Genomic DNA, 13,948 nt, shown 5'->3' with positions numbered 1-13,948 from the left:
GTCACCCCCGCAAAATTCCTTTATGCCCCCTTGTTGTCACCTCCAGCCTGGGTAACCGCTGGCCTGTTTTCTGTCCCAATAGTTTTGCCTTTTTCAGAATATCGTTTAAATGGCATCACACAGATGTAGCTTTTGGAGACTGGCTTCTTTCCTTTGGACAATGCATCTGAGATCCATTCATGTTACTGCACGGATCAATAGTTTGTTCTACTTTTATCGGTGAGTAGTATCCCGTTGTACGGATGCACCATAGTTATTTTATCCATTTACCAGCTGGAAGACATTTGAGTTGTTTCCCCTTATCAGTGATTATTAGTCAAACCACCATAAATACTCACGTACAGCCTTTTGTGTGAACGTGTTTTCATGCCTCTTGGGTAAGTATACAGGAGTGGATAGGATTGGATTGTAAGTGTAGGTTTAACTTTAGAGGAACCCATACCTGTTTTGCAAAGTGAAAAACAGGGAAACCGAGCAGAACCCTACAGGGCCTTCCTGGGGACAGATCCCACCCCCTGCCACACGGTGTCCCCTGCCTCTTGTTTGTAGAAAAGCTATAGCCTCCTAGGCCTTCCCCAAGTTCCGAAGAGCAAATGTAATCAGAAATGTGAGAAAATGTGGAAACAAGGGGAAAAGGTCAAGCAACACAAAATAACAATAGTTTAGCCAGAAAACAATGTCAAGGATCCTTAGTTCCTCCTCAAGGGCTATAGGTACTATTCTGAGAGCTGTTTTACAGATACTAAAACCTCCACCAGGTGGAAGTAGTTAACTGCCGACCACCAGCACGTAGACGCCAGACTGGTTGGAACCAGAAGATTGATGATGTTGATTCCCAATTAGCTCACCACCAACCAATCAGAAGAAGGTCCACAAGCTGACCAGGCACCCTGAAGCCCCCTCCCTCACCTTGCTTTAGAGACCCTTCCCTGAAAGCCACTGGGAGTTTGGTTCATTTGAGCATGAGTTGCCTGTTCCCCTCGCTTGGCGCCTGCAATAAATGCTGTGCTTTCCTTCACCACAACGTGATGTCAATAAATTGTCTTTGCTGCACATCAGGTGAGTGGACCCAAGTCTGGTTCAGTAACACCGCAAGCAAACGAGAGTTCCAGTTGCTCCACACTTGCCAACACTTGGTATGAGCAGTCTTTTTCATTTTAGCCATTCTAGTGGGTGTGTTGGTTTCTCATCATGGCTTTATTCGCTAATGATGTTAAGCATTTTTCCATATGTTTATTTACCATCCAAATATCTTCTTTGGTAAGGGATCTCTTCAGATCTTTTGTCAACATTTTTACTGGGCTATTTTTTTATTTGTTAATTGATGGTTTTATTTATTTTTTATGATAAAATTTTTTAAAAATTTTTATTGGGGTATTAGTTGATTTACAACGTTGCATTATTTTCAGGTGTACAGCAAAGTGAATCAGTTAGACATATACATATATCCACTCTTTTCTTTTTCTTAAGATTCTTTTCCCATATAGGCCGTTACAGAGTATTGAGTAGGGTTCCCTGTGCTATACGGCAGGTTCTTATTAGTTATCTATTTTATATATAGTAGTGTGTCTATGTCAATCCCAATCTCCCAATTTATCCCTCTCTCCCCATCCCCTGGTGACCATAAGTTTGTTTTCTACATCCGTGACTCAACTTCTGTGTATGGGTTTTTTTTTTTATTGTCAAGTTTTGAAAGTTTTCTCTGTATTCTAAATATAAATCCCTTTCTGCCGAGTTACTCGCAAATATTTTCTGCCAGCTTGTGGCTTCTCTTTTCATCCTCTTAACGGTGTCTTTCTAAGCTGAGAAGTATTTGATTTTGATGACGTCTAACACAATTTTAAAAATATATCATATCAAAGAAATTGTTGCCCTATCATCACGGTTTTTCTCCTATGTTTTCTTCTACAAGTTTTATAGTCTTTGTTTTTATATTTAAGACAGTGTTCCACCTTAAGTTTTTTAATATGGTGAGACTATGGCTTGAGATTGATTTTTGGCCCGTGGATGTCCAATAATTCCAGCACCTATTATTGAATAGACTCTCCTTTCTCCACTGAACTGCATTTTTACCTTTGTTGAAAATCAACTGACTGTGTATGTGTTGATCTGTTTCTGGGCTCCATTCTGTTCTGTTGATCTGTGTGTCTGCCGTTCTCCAATACCACATGATCTTGATCAGTTTGCCTTTATAGTGAGTCCTAAAGTCAAGTTACGTTGAGTCTTCCACTTCTGTTCTTCTAAAAAATTGTTTTAGCGATTTTAGTTCCTTTGACTTTTCATATGCATGAAAGATTTAGCTTATGGATTCTACATAAACCTTTGCGCAGACCTTCATTGCAGTTGCGATGAAATCTATAGGTCAGTTTGGGGATATCTGACATCTTAATATCTTAGCAGTATTAAGTCTATGAGCATTCTGTCTCTATTCACTCAGGGACTCTTTGATTTCTTTCATCAGTGTTTTATAGTTTTCAGCATACAGATCCTGCACATATTTTGTTAGATTTAACCGTGTTTCACATCTGCATTGTGTTACTGTTAAGTGGTATTACTTTTTAAATTTAAATCTCAAATTTTTCATTGCTAACCTATGGAAATACCATTGCTTTTGTATCCATTGGCCTTGCTAATCTCACTTGTGAGTTCTAGGAGCTTTATTTATAGATATGTGAGATTTTTAAAGTAAAGTTTCATGTCACCTTTTCCTTCTGTGTACCGCTGCTTCCTGGCTCTCCCCGTACTGCATGCTCTGCATGATGCTGGAAGGAAGAGGTGAGGGCAGACATCGCAGCCTTACTCCCAGTCTTGGGAGGAAAGCATTCGGTCTTTCACCATGAAGAAGGCTATCTCCTAATAATAGAGGGGCAAGCAGATATCTCAGCTTGGTTCCCTCAACTAGTCATATTTAGAAAACTAGAATGGAATAAAAAGACATTTAACCTAACTGATCACGTAAATCAAGTTTCTGTTTTTTAGCAGATCACTCCTAGGCTCCCTGGGTCTGTGGTGCACAGAGCCCGCTCCCTCTATGAACACTCACTGTCCACTTCAGGAAAGAAGACAGCAGTGCAAGGGAGTGGATGGTGTGAGGGGCTCAGAGAGCTGCAGTCTCGTGGATTTAATCTGGGCAATTTAATCATATGAAACCTCGACTATTCGACGTGGATCGTAACTTGAGACCATGAGCTCATTAACACCAAAAAGTCTGAGGCATTTTATTTGATTTTGTGTTTATCCTTAAAACCATGCATATTCTTTGACCACTGAATTTTGTCTTTGGAGTGTCATTTAGAAGTGAATCTAATGTTTTGAAGTATTAAAACTTTAAATATGAATGACATAAAACAGGTATATCTGTCTCCAGCTATTTAGAAAAAGTAGAGGCCTTTTGAATGAGTAGATTTTCCTTGCACGGGGGAACTTTAAAGATCGTAAGTGTAATGTTGCTGAAAACAGTTTTGCTGTTGGTTGGCTCACTGGTGCTGCAGAGTGGTTCAAGATAAACGAAGGCATTTAGTATCCAAATTAAAGGGTAACAATCTTTTATGCCTTTTGGATAAGCAAAATTCACCTGAAGGATGGAAGGCATAACACTACCCCATCATCCTTTGAAATTTATCATCGACATGCAATGTTCAAAGTATATTACCAGTGTCTTAGTCCATTCAGGCTGATATAACAAAGTGCCACAGACTGGGTGGCTTAGACAACAAATAGCTATTTCTCACAGTCCTGGAGGCTGGGGGTCCAAGACCAAGGTGCTGGCTGACTTGGTGTCTGGTGAGGACCTTCTTCCCTCCTTCCTGGCATACAGACGGCTTACTTCTCACAGTGTCCCCACATGAGGGAAGGGGTGAGGGGCCTCTCTGCGGTCTCTTCTATAAGGGCACTAATCCCATCCGGGGGGCTCCACCCTCATGACCTCATCACCTCCTAATCACACTGGGGGTCAGGATTTCAATGAATGAATTTTGGGGGGACACAGTCAGTCCAGAACAACCCAAAAGCAGTGGTTTATTTTCTAGATGTGATAGACCTTTAGTAAGCAAGGCTGTACTTCATCTTCCCTGAGAAGACCATCTGTGGTTTCATAAATATTTAGATGCCTATACGTCCGTATCGCAGCAAGACTATTACAAGCCTGGTTTACCGAGTGGGTTTTGCCCAAGAAAAGCCGATGGTTAACACTCGGATTTCCCTTGACGCATTCAGATGGTGCAGGTGGGATCCTGCGCAGCGCTGTCTCCTGCTCTGAGCTGGTGTTTTTGCTATGAAACCCTCAGGAGGGCAGGAGCCTCGCAGCCTACAGGTTCACGGGTGAGCAGGGGGTTGCCTCTTACCTATTTTCTCCACAGGTGTGTTCAGGGGGAGGAAGCCTTGTCTGAGGAGCTGCTCCATCACCTCTTCATCGTCTGCCTGGATTTCAGACACCATGTTACAAGGAATAAGGCCAAGCCGAGCGCAGGTTTCCCCGCGGTAGAATCCATCAGCATCTTTATCCCCGTAAACCTGGAGCCGTGGGAAGAAGTTAAGGCATTGGGATGGGCTGGTTCAGAAATACATCAGCTCTACTCACGGTAGAGTCACACCTAGTCAGAAACAGACCTGAAGGACACTAAAACGACCGGCACGTGGGTGTAAATGTGTACACGTAGCCCTCGCCCTATACATCTCTACCTCTAAGAACCTGTTTCTCCTCCAGGGTTTGGACAGCCCCTGGGCCTCCCATCAGGGAGGGGGGCTGCTAGCTGAGGCCAGGTGATGAGACCCCACCCCACTTAGAAGTGCAAATGGTTCTTCCTTAAGAAGACAGTGCCACTGTCGGATATTCTGGAAGTGAAAAAATCTCAACTAGCAAAGAGATTCTGTGGGTACCATTCTGTGGGGTAAGCATCACCATCCTTTAAAGGCCCCGTTTTATCAGACAAACATTAGGACCACTTTCAAAGGCGAGTTGTCAGTGTCCTTTTGGAAATTTGCAAACTTAGGACTCAAGGCTCTTTCCCCTCTCCCGGGGAGCATCCTGCTTCTTCGTTCCGACTGCAGACTCAGGCCCCCCTCCTCTGCTGAGAGGAAGGGTGAACGTCGAATGCAAAAGAAAGCAGCTTGTCGTGTGATGTGTGAAGGAACTTGGGTCTGGCGAGAGCCCCTCCCCATCCTTCCCCCTTACTCCCCCCCCCCCACCGTGCCCTCCCCATCGCCCCCAGCCATGCCCCCACCTTGATGATCTGCCCTTCTTTAAAGGGAAGCTCCTCTTCCGCAGCATCTGGGTTCGGGGACATGGTGAGGGGATCGTAGTCAAAAAGAGCCACAAAGATCCGAGGCGGGAGCTCTTCCGCCCCAGGGTCCGTCTCCGACTCTTCGTAGAAGTCTGGAGAAAGCCGGTTCCGCCCACCGTACTCATCTGGGAGCATGTGGGATAAAGGACAGGGTGCTAAGCAATTCCCGCGGCCACCCCCCAGCTTTACCCAGAAACGTGAGCTGTTACAGGAAGTGTGGTTTTAGAAACGCCCACACTTTGGGAGGCTGTGGCACTTTAACTTTCGTCTTTTTAAAAAAATGGGTAGCTTGGTATGCAGGCAGAAATGGATCATCTCAACAGAGGTGGGTTTGACAAGCAAATAACTAGCACACAACACAGGCACCAGCATGACCCTAGGTGTGCTGCGCGTGAAGACAGGGGGAGAGATAAAGGACTTTGTATCAAAGACCTCCCTGCAGGGCAGGCCTGAGCGCCAGGGGCGGCAGGCAGGTGGGCGAGCCCTTGGGATTAGGACGCGGCCGCACAGGCCTGTTCAGGGGCCAGAGACCCGGAGCCCCTCTGTGTGTTTCCATAACAGCCAAGCCAGAGTACCTGGACGCTGAAATGCATCTGTGTATTAGTCGAAGTTTGATATAGGTGACCAAGCTGCTCACTTAGCCCCAAATAGCTAAGTGGCAACAAATGCATTACAGCAAATTAATGACTTCCTAGCGGGATTGAGTTTCAAGTCTACCTACCATTGAGCTTCTAAAGAGAATTCTTTTTGAAATCCTAATATATATGCATACGTATTATTAGATATCATGATACATATGCATATATCTCCCTATACATGCATACATTTAAATATAGAGAGAGAATGAACACCTGCTAGTAAATTATACTGTTCTGACCACACAACAGGGGCTCAGAACGCCAGCGTCTTTCCATGAGTGGCTGTGATGTCACGGCACTGTTTCCTCCAGAGAACGTACACTAGAGGCTGTATGAGAATCAGACCTCACGGGGAGAGAACAGTGGGCTCCATGGAATGTGTCCATGGAAATCTGTCTTCGCAGGGACCAAAGTGGGCGACCGAGAGGTCCTTCTCTTTCTTGGTGGCAGGCTAGGCTCAAGGAAGAACTTATCTCCAGCTGCTGGTCTGACCTGGGAGTGGGCGCTCCCCCCTCTGCCCTGATGTGGAATGTCCTGGCCCGGGGTGGGAGGGGGTCTTTGTCAGGAAGGAGGAAGGGTCCGCACGCCATGTGCAAAGCCGGGGCTCATGACTGGCCCCTGTCGGCTCCCGAGGCCACCTGTGCTGCGAATAAGCATCGTCCTTTACAGGTGAACTACTTCCCTCACTACCTGACCAAGGGCACCACTTCCACTGTCACTTCTACGGAGGAAAAGGGGGGTCACCTATGGAACATACTTCATAGCTGCTCATCTTCTCCTTGCAGGGAGACCAGGGAGAAGAGTCTCCTCTCTAGAGGGCCAAGTTTTGTTTCTTTAGTTATTCATTCTCATCTGGACACAGAGAAAATGCGTTCCATTTCCTTTTGCTCTACAAGGTCAGTAGCCAAAATAACGGGAAAATGGGGCGGGGAGGGGGGGGTGGAGACCTGCACAGTCGGTCAGCGAGAACAGAGTCCTCCTGAATGTGGCACTTCGTGTTTAGAATGGTATATGCCCTCGGGCCTTTTCACCTGACAGGTAAATAACTAGATAAATGCAAAGACCAAACATTATAGAGGAAGAAACCAAACCCAGTGAAATCCTCCTTTGGGGTCACTGATCAATGTTATGAGGGCTTCCTTAAGCTAATTATATGATTTAGAACTTATTAGATGTGGAGCCACATAATTTTTATCTTTGTCAATCAGAAGGGGCATTGTAGGAAACCCAGGGTATATTAAAAGTACAGTATATGCTAACTGTGAACGCACTGCTTATTAAAAAATACATTTAGGAAGCATATGGTCTATAGACTTAAGTTCCTCTGAAAAAGAGAATGGATGCTCTTGGAGCACGGCAGGTTTCTAAAGTATTAATCGCTGACATTTGCACAAGAAAAATATAACTGAACAGGTGAAACAGAGCAGGACCCTATGGTCCTTGCCCGCCCCGCCACGTCCTCCGCCTGCCTCCTGTCTGCGGAAAAGCTTTAGCCGAAGAATGAGTTTAATCAGAGAAGTGAGAAAATGCGGAAGCAAAGGAAAACAAAGGAGACCGAATAATAATAGTTCAGTCATTAAGCATAACCGGGGACCTTCAGTTCCTCCTCAAGGGCTATAGATCATATCCCGGGCCGTGTCCTGGGAGCCGTCTTGTAGACACGGAAACCCACACCAGGTGGAGAAGTGAACTACACGATGAGCAGGCTGTAGCCATGACACGAGCTGCCACCATTCCAGGACTGGCCTCGAGGAAATGGGAGCAAACCGACCCTGGAACTGAAGATTAACTGTACCTAAAACCATCAAGATGACGCTGGTCAGACGACCGATGACCAAGTTCAAGATGCCTGTCGGGGCTGCCTGTGCCGGTTCTGCACGGAGCCCCCTCCCCCCGTCTATAAAAGCGCTTGCCCCCGACTGTCGGGGGAGGGGGGAGTCGGCCTTTGGACAGGTGTCCCCCGCCACCACCTGGTTGCCAGCTTCCAAAATAAAGCAAACTTTCCTTTCCACCAACCTGGCCTTTTTATTGGCTTTTGAGCAGCGAGCGGCCAGACCCCACTGCTGGTTACACAGGGACTAGATCTAGGAAAATAGTCTGTTCACACGTCACTGACTGTTCACTTCCTAGGGTTTGGGGCATGAGTCTCTTCTTTTTTGGTAGCTGCTGAACACGATTCACTTTTTTTCTTTTTAAATATATAAATTAATTTATTTTTGGCTGCGTTAGGTCTTCATTGCTGTGCATGGGCTTTCTCTAGTTGCAGCGAGCGGGGGCTACTCTTCGTTGAGGTGTGCAGGCTTCTCATCGCGGTGGCTTCCCTTGTTGTGGAACACGGGCTCTAGGCGTGCGGGCTTCAGTAGCTGTGGCTTGCGGGCTCAGTAGTTGTGGCTCGCGGGCTCTAGAGCGCAGGCTCGGTAGTTGTGGCGCACGGGCTTAGTTGCTCCGCGGCATGTGGGATCTTCCCGGACCAGGGCTCGAACCCGTGTCCCCTGCATCGGCAGGCAGATTCCTAACCACTGCGCCACCAGGGAAGTCCCACCATTCACTTTTGTCTTCTGAAATTATAATAGGTTCTTCAGTCTGTGTATGTATATATGTGTATGAATATATAAAGTATTTGATATTAATTACGCCTTTTACATGATTTCTTGCATGTCTCCATGATGAGAAATCAGGTACAATGAAAGCAACTGTATCACGGATTTATTTAACATGTTTTGAATTCTATTATTAACAAGACTTTTTGGTTAAGCTGTTACCGCAGCACTACTCTGTTTTTGCCAACGTAGCTAGTGTGTTACCGAAATTAAGACACGTGTGCAGTTTTCTGCATTCTCCACCTTAAGACAACACTGACTGAGTGATTGTTAGAGACTCCGATGGGGAGGCTGTGGGTCCGCCGAGGTTTTCCTTTACTCCCTGCCCAGCTGGGAATTTGCAGCACCGTTATTTTCAGCCCTGTAGACTCTCCTTCTCCACCCTAGGAGACCGGAGTAGGAGACCCACGAGACGTCCTGCAGGGCACACCCCTGCTTGGTGCCACGGCATTAACCTGCAGCCATGGGAAGGGTGGCAGTTCACGTGATGAGCATTCACTCATTAAAGTCACAGTCGAACGAGGACTCAGGCACCAAGCTCAACAGGAAGAACAGTCTTGAACTGGTCCCCACCTCGTTCCTCAAGACAGTCAGTCTCGACAAGTCATTTACTCTACAAGCCAGGAGCACCTACCTGACCTCCGTAATTGCTACAGGGGGAATTATACACACATCAAATGAAGCTCTGAGCGATGTGGCAGCGGTTCACAACACTCGAAACCAGGGTGAGCTCAGCACACACAGAACGCTGCTGGTGCGTCTGCATAAGTGAAACCGGCGTTTTCCAGCTGATTTTGTTTATATTTCGGCCTATTTTGCTATTTTTCAGCTAAATGAATACGCTCCATGTTTTCAAAGGTCGGTTAACAGTCTGAAATTTTTTACTGATAAAAATAAAAACATTCTAGGGCTTCCCTGGTGGCGCAGTGGTTGAGAGTCCACCTGCCGATGCAGAGGACGCGGGTTCGTGCCCCGGTCCGGGAAGATCCCACATGCCGCGGAGCGGCTGGGCCCATGAGCCGTGGCCGCTGAGCCTGCGCATCCAGAGCCTGTGCTCCGCAACGGGAGAGGCCACAACGGTGAGAGGCCCGTATACCGCAAAAAAAAAAAAAAAAGAAAAAAAAACAAAAGAAAAACATTCTAAAAACTGTAAAGATGGAAAAGGAAACTTTTGCTTCCCTATTGTTTGGACTCTATGAGGAAGAAACGCCTGAAAGAAGGACAAAACTTCAGGGGATCTGTATTGCTGTATAAAGTCCTTAATTATTTTTGGCTGATGTGAACGATTGTCTTTTAAATCTTAGCTATTTAAATGTGATTGGGGCTGTGTTTTCAGGTGTCTGGACCTCCATGGGTGGTTTTCCTTGAGCCCTGTCTCGCCAGATCAAGATGTTTTGCTCTCATCTACTTCTGTTCCATGAGTGGGTCTCTTGCTTTGTTTCGTGTGTGTGTGTGTGTGTGTGTTTTCACAGAAAGCTAGTTTATTTGTGCTGATTACCAGATTCCATTATCTTGTGCATAATGCTTTTTGGAATTGTTTTGCCGGGGTTCATTCCAGTAGTAGAAAGATTCCCATCTGACCTTCAGCCACATTCCCCTCTTAGCGGATTGATTAGAATGACTACAATGACAGCTTTCAGCACGGCTGGCTGAATTCCAAAAAGTAATTAAGAGGATGGAATTGGATGCCAGAGGATGACTCATGCACAAGGAGGTGACCAGATGGATGGGGTCAACACACAGGTCAGGGCACACATTCAGGCCTCCTGGCGTTTTTCGTAACTTTCAACCCCAGTTGTCCAAGGGTTTCACGCATACAGATAACTCCCCATTGACTCAGGGCTTGTTTAGATATCTGGAGTTCGGCCACCATCCCCGCCTCTGCTGCTTTGACCATGAGCAACTCACGAGAGCATGACCTAGGAGGTGGGGAGGTGGCCCGTCACCATCTCTTCAGTGAAAAAAGAAAAACTGGTAGGGAGAAGACTGCTGTCAAAAGTCAATATATTTTGAGAATACTTGAATTTCGGTTATATTTATCTTGTGCTGTTTCTGCCTTCTTCTGCCATAAATAACCGAGGGTGTTCTGTATTTAGTTGAAAATGCTATTCCTAATGACTTTTTTTTTTTTTTTTTTTTGCGGTACGCAGGCCTCTCACTGTTGTGGCCTCTCCCGTTGCGGAGCACAGGCTCTGGATGGGCAGGCTCAGCGGCCACGGCCCACGGGCCCAGCCGCTCCGCGGCACGTGGGATCTTCCCGGACGGGAGCACGAACAGGCGCCCAGGGCATCGGCAGGCGGACTCTCAACCACTGCGCCACTAATGACTTTTTAAAAATATTTATATGGAGGACCAAGCAGCCACGTGCTCTGTGCTTAAAAGAAAGAGGGAGGCCTCCATCAGGCCCACTAACCGGCAGACGGGACCATCATTGGCCGGGACCTGTGGCGGCTGGCACTGCCGTGGGGAAACCTCCGGCCCACGTGATCCACCCGATCAGCCCGTCCAGCAGTCACCGGGTTTCCTAAAATCTAAAGACAAAACAACAACACGGTCATAAGGCTTGCCAGCCGTGGGAAGGAAAGAATTGTCAGCCAAATCAACTCAACTTAGAAGCAGAAGCTCTAAAGGCAACTAAACTTAGCTTTTAACTGAAAGGTTAGCTGAATAACCTGGAAGAGGAAAAAGGGCTCACCCCAGGCACCCCGTCTTCTACAGCACAGGTGCTTTGCCGCACACAGGTAGGGGCGAGAGAGCATCCCTCGGGAGGCACCTTTCTGTTGCTGCTACTGCCGCCGAAGCCAAATCTTTTGAACCACAGTGAGAGTGGCTTAAAGACGACTCGTCACACCTTCGGCCCCTCTTTCCTAGTCTCAGCACAGCCCCTCCAGAGACCACAAAAGCGGGGGGGCGGGGGGGGAAACACTGCGTTTCCAAATGTCCCGCTTGGGCAAAGGTGCATGTGAGGTTACCGAAAACTCAAAGACAGAAGTTTCTGCGTGTGATCAGCTTGGACGCTCATGGCAACGTCTTGGCCCTGATCCAAAGACACCAATCACATTCCAGGGCCAACCGGAACGGCCCTCCTTGACGGGTAGGTCTGCCTCCGATTCACACTACAGGTGTGCATCGCATCATATATGAGAATCAAAGCAAAACCTCCAGCTCACTGGTAATTTGAGTCAGGAAGTTTTCAGGGACACAGGGAAGGAACCGGGGTTGGGAGTGACGGAAATTAGTCTGTTACAGGCGGGGGAACAGGGAGTGAGCTGCAGTTTGCTGGTGTCAGTGGGCTGTGGATCGGCGCCCTCTAGTGGACATATCACAAACTGCACCGGCTCAGACCCAGGGCCTGGAGCCCTGGGATGTCTCACCTGTGTTTTCATGGAAAAGTTCAGCGTGACAGGAGCAAGTGTTCTGAAAAGAGGACACAATATAGAGATGAATGAAGCCTTGAAGGAATCCCTACTCTTGAAAACCACTCACAAGCCTGGAAGACAAGGCAGGGGGACGGGTCTAGAGCTGATGATGGAAAAGTCATTCTGAAAACTGGTCGCAGGAAAGAAACGGGGGAAAAAAAAAAAAAGAAAACCTTTGGAAACAGATGCAAAAATGGATCTCTTCAATCACTGTTCCCTATTTTTTTTCAGTTATAGATGAAGGCCCAAACCAACCACAACCAAAAACCAAAACCACAACTAGAGAAAAACCTTCAGTAATACCGGTAAGTCATAAGTAAGTCACCACGGTTCACTTTGCAAAGTATGTGTTGCCAAACTTTTGGAGAATCGTAGTTCAGCTAACCCTTAATTAAAATTTAGATTCAGTTGTCCTTTAATTAAAGCAGCCACACTCATCACTGATTTGGGGGTAGGCGGTCATCATTCTAAAGCAAAGTAAAGAAATCACCAGCGTGCTCCAGACTGGGAAGCTGCACAGATCAAAGATGCATGGAAAATGCAAGAGAGCCAGCAGAGAGCGTGCCCGGGATGGACACCAAAATAAAAGAAGGTGAAAAAATGAAAACGGATTGGTTTGGCAAGCGGATGTGAGCGGGAGGTTTACTTCACACACCAAAGGACCGTCTGCAACCCGGGGAGGAGGCTGGGCGTGTCGGGCACTGGCCCTACTGTCGGACATTTTTATGCTTTTCTTCCAGACATCCCGGAAGTCCTCCTGGCCCGCGGGCTCGCCCCAGCTGCACTTGCTGGGGGTGGACCGCTCCGGGCTCGGGCGGGCCTCACTGCTGCTGACGACATGGCCGGGCTCCGCTGGCTCCCCGACATCTTCTTCGACGCTTATCTGCCGGGTCAGCGTCCGGCGCCGGGCCAGCAGGGGCCTCAGGCTCCTCCTACAGGGACAGTGCCCGAGGCCGGGGCTGCACTGGGCAGCGGGGCTTCTGAAACTAAACCGTATCTCCTCCTCTTCGCTCCCACAGTCCAGGCCGCTGTCCGGGCTCCTGGTGGCCGAGCGGCTGAACCGACAGCCTCTGTCTTCGAACACGAAGTCCTCGGCCTGGGGGCCCCTGGGTCTGGCAGGGACCCGGGAGCCAAGCGGGGCCCCGTGCCCCCTGCAGGGCCTGGCGGGCTTGGGCTCTCTGGCCAGCCGGGTCCGGGCCCTGAAGCCCTGCTTGTACAAGAGCTCACAGGGCTCTCCATCCTCCTCGGCTACTTCGGGGACACTGAAAAGCTCCTTACCGCGCTGGGCCTGCTGGGGACACTCGGGCAGCTCCAAGAAAGCACGTTCAGTGGTCCTATTCCCAGAGCACTCCTTAAGGGGGTGGTGTGTTAGAAGGTGCCGGGAGTCAGGGTGTGATCAGATATGAAGTGGGGCAGAGGGACGGAAAGAAAATACAGACAGAATTAGTCTCCGAGGCCGTGAGGGACAGAAAGCATGCTTGTAGTCGTGGCGGGAGGGGAGCGGGGGAGAGGGCAGATGGCATGCTCTGGCCAGGGCTCTGGAATGAGAACAGAACGGGTTAGACGGACGGGGCCGGAGCAGGTGGGGGTGGGCAGAGCGCACGCAGAGCGGCCTGACGCCCTCAGGACCAGCCATGCAGCCCCAACAAGGGAAGAGTGGCAACTGGGCCGCGGGCGCAGGGAGGATGGTGGCAGGAGGCCTCATGCTGACCGAGGCACTAGGATCTGTGACGCGGCTACACCCAGAGGCAGGGACGTCTGAGCCCGCTGGCTGCACCTTCAGAAACTCGGAAGGCAGCTGCCGTGGGCCGCCGGCAACTGGAGATGCTTCACAAAACGGGGACCCCAACCCGGCCACGCCACTGGACTCTGCACGTTCATCTAAGCTCTCAGCAGCCTCTGAAATCTGTCCTCGTGCGCGGTCACCTACGGCCTCTCTCCCTGGCTCAGATCTCAGGCTGTGAACGCGGGGACCTCGGCACCGGGCACCCCGAAGTCACGGCTCTGGG

General features: G+C 48.6%; 1 protein-coding gene across 3 annotated transcripts in view; it reads right to left on the bottom strand.

The window, feature by feature from the left end:
* RIMBP2 (RIMS binding protein 2) overlaps positions 1–13,948 on the bottom strand; it is a 114,211-nt gene that overhangs the window by 13,319 nt on the left and 86,944 nt on the right. Inside the window, exons 12-17 of one of the 3 annotated variants that reach the window (XM_089894338.1) lie at positions 12,595–13,290; positions 10,934–11,051; positions 9,155–9,159; positions 6,387–6,454; positions 5,223–5,397; positions 4,344–4,512 (exon numbers count right to left, since the gene is read on the bottom strand). In XM_089894338.1, the coding sequence (XP_089750464.1) occupies positions 4,344–4,512; positions 5,223–5,397; positions 6,387–6,454; positions 9,155–9,159; positions 10,934–11,051; positions 12,595–13,290 (1,231 nt within the window). Of the gene's footprint in view, positions 1–4,343; positions 4,513–5,222; positions 5,408–6,386; positions 6,455–9,154; positions 9,160–10,933; positions 11,052–12,594; positions 13,291–13,948 lie in introns of all 3 variants that reach the window. The other 2 variants (XM_089894336.1, XM_089894337.1) reach the window with 2 other exon arrangements.

The sequence above is a fragment of the Delphinapterus leucas genome, chromosome 14, assembly GCF_059928025.1.
Source record: "Delphinapterus leucas isolate spDelLeu-1000000601 "Yukka" chromosome 14, BTC_Dleu_Yukka2, whole genome shotgun sequence".
Classification (NCBI taxonomy): domain Eukaryota; kingdom Metazoa; phylum Chordata; class Mammalia; order Artiodactyla; family Monodontidae; genus Delphinapterus; species Delphinapterus leucas.
The sequence above is the reverse complement of the archived record's forward strand: the minus strand, read 5'-3'. Positions and strand labels throughout refer to the sequence as shown.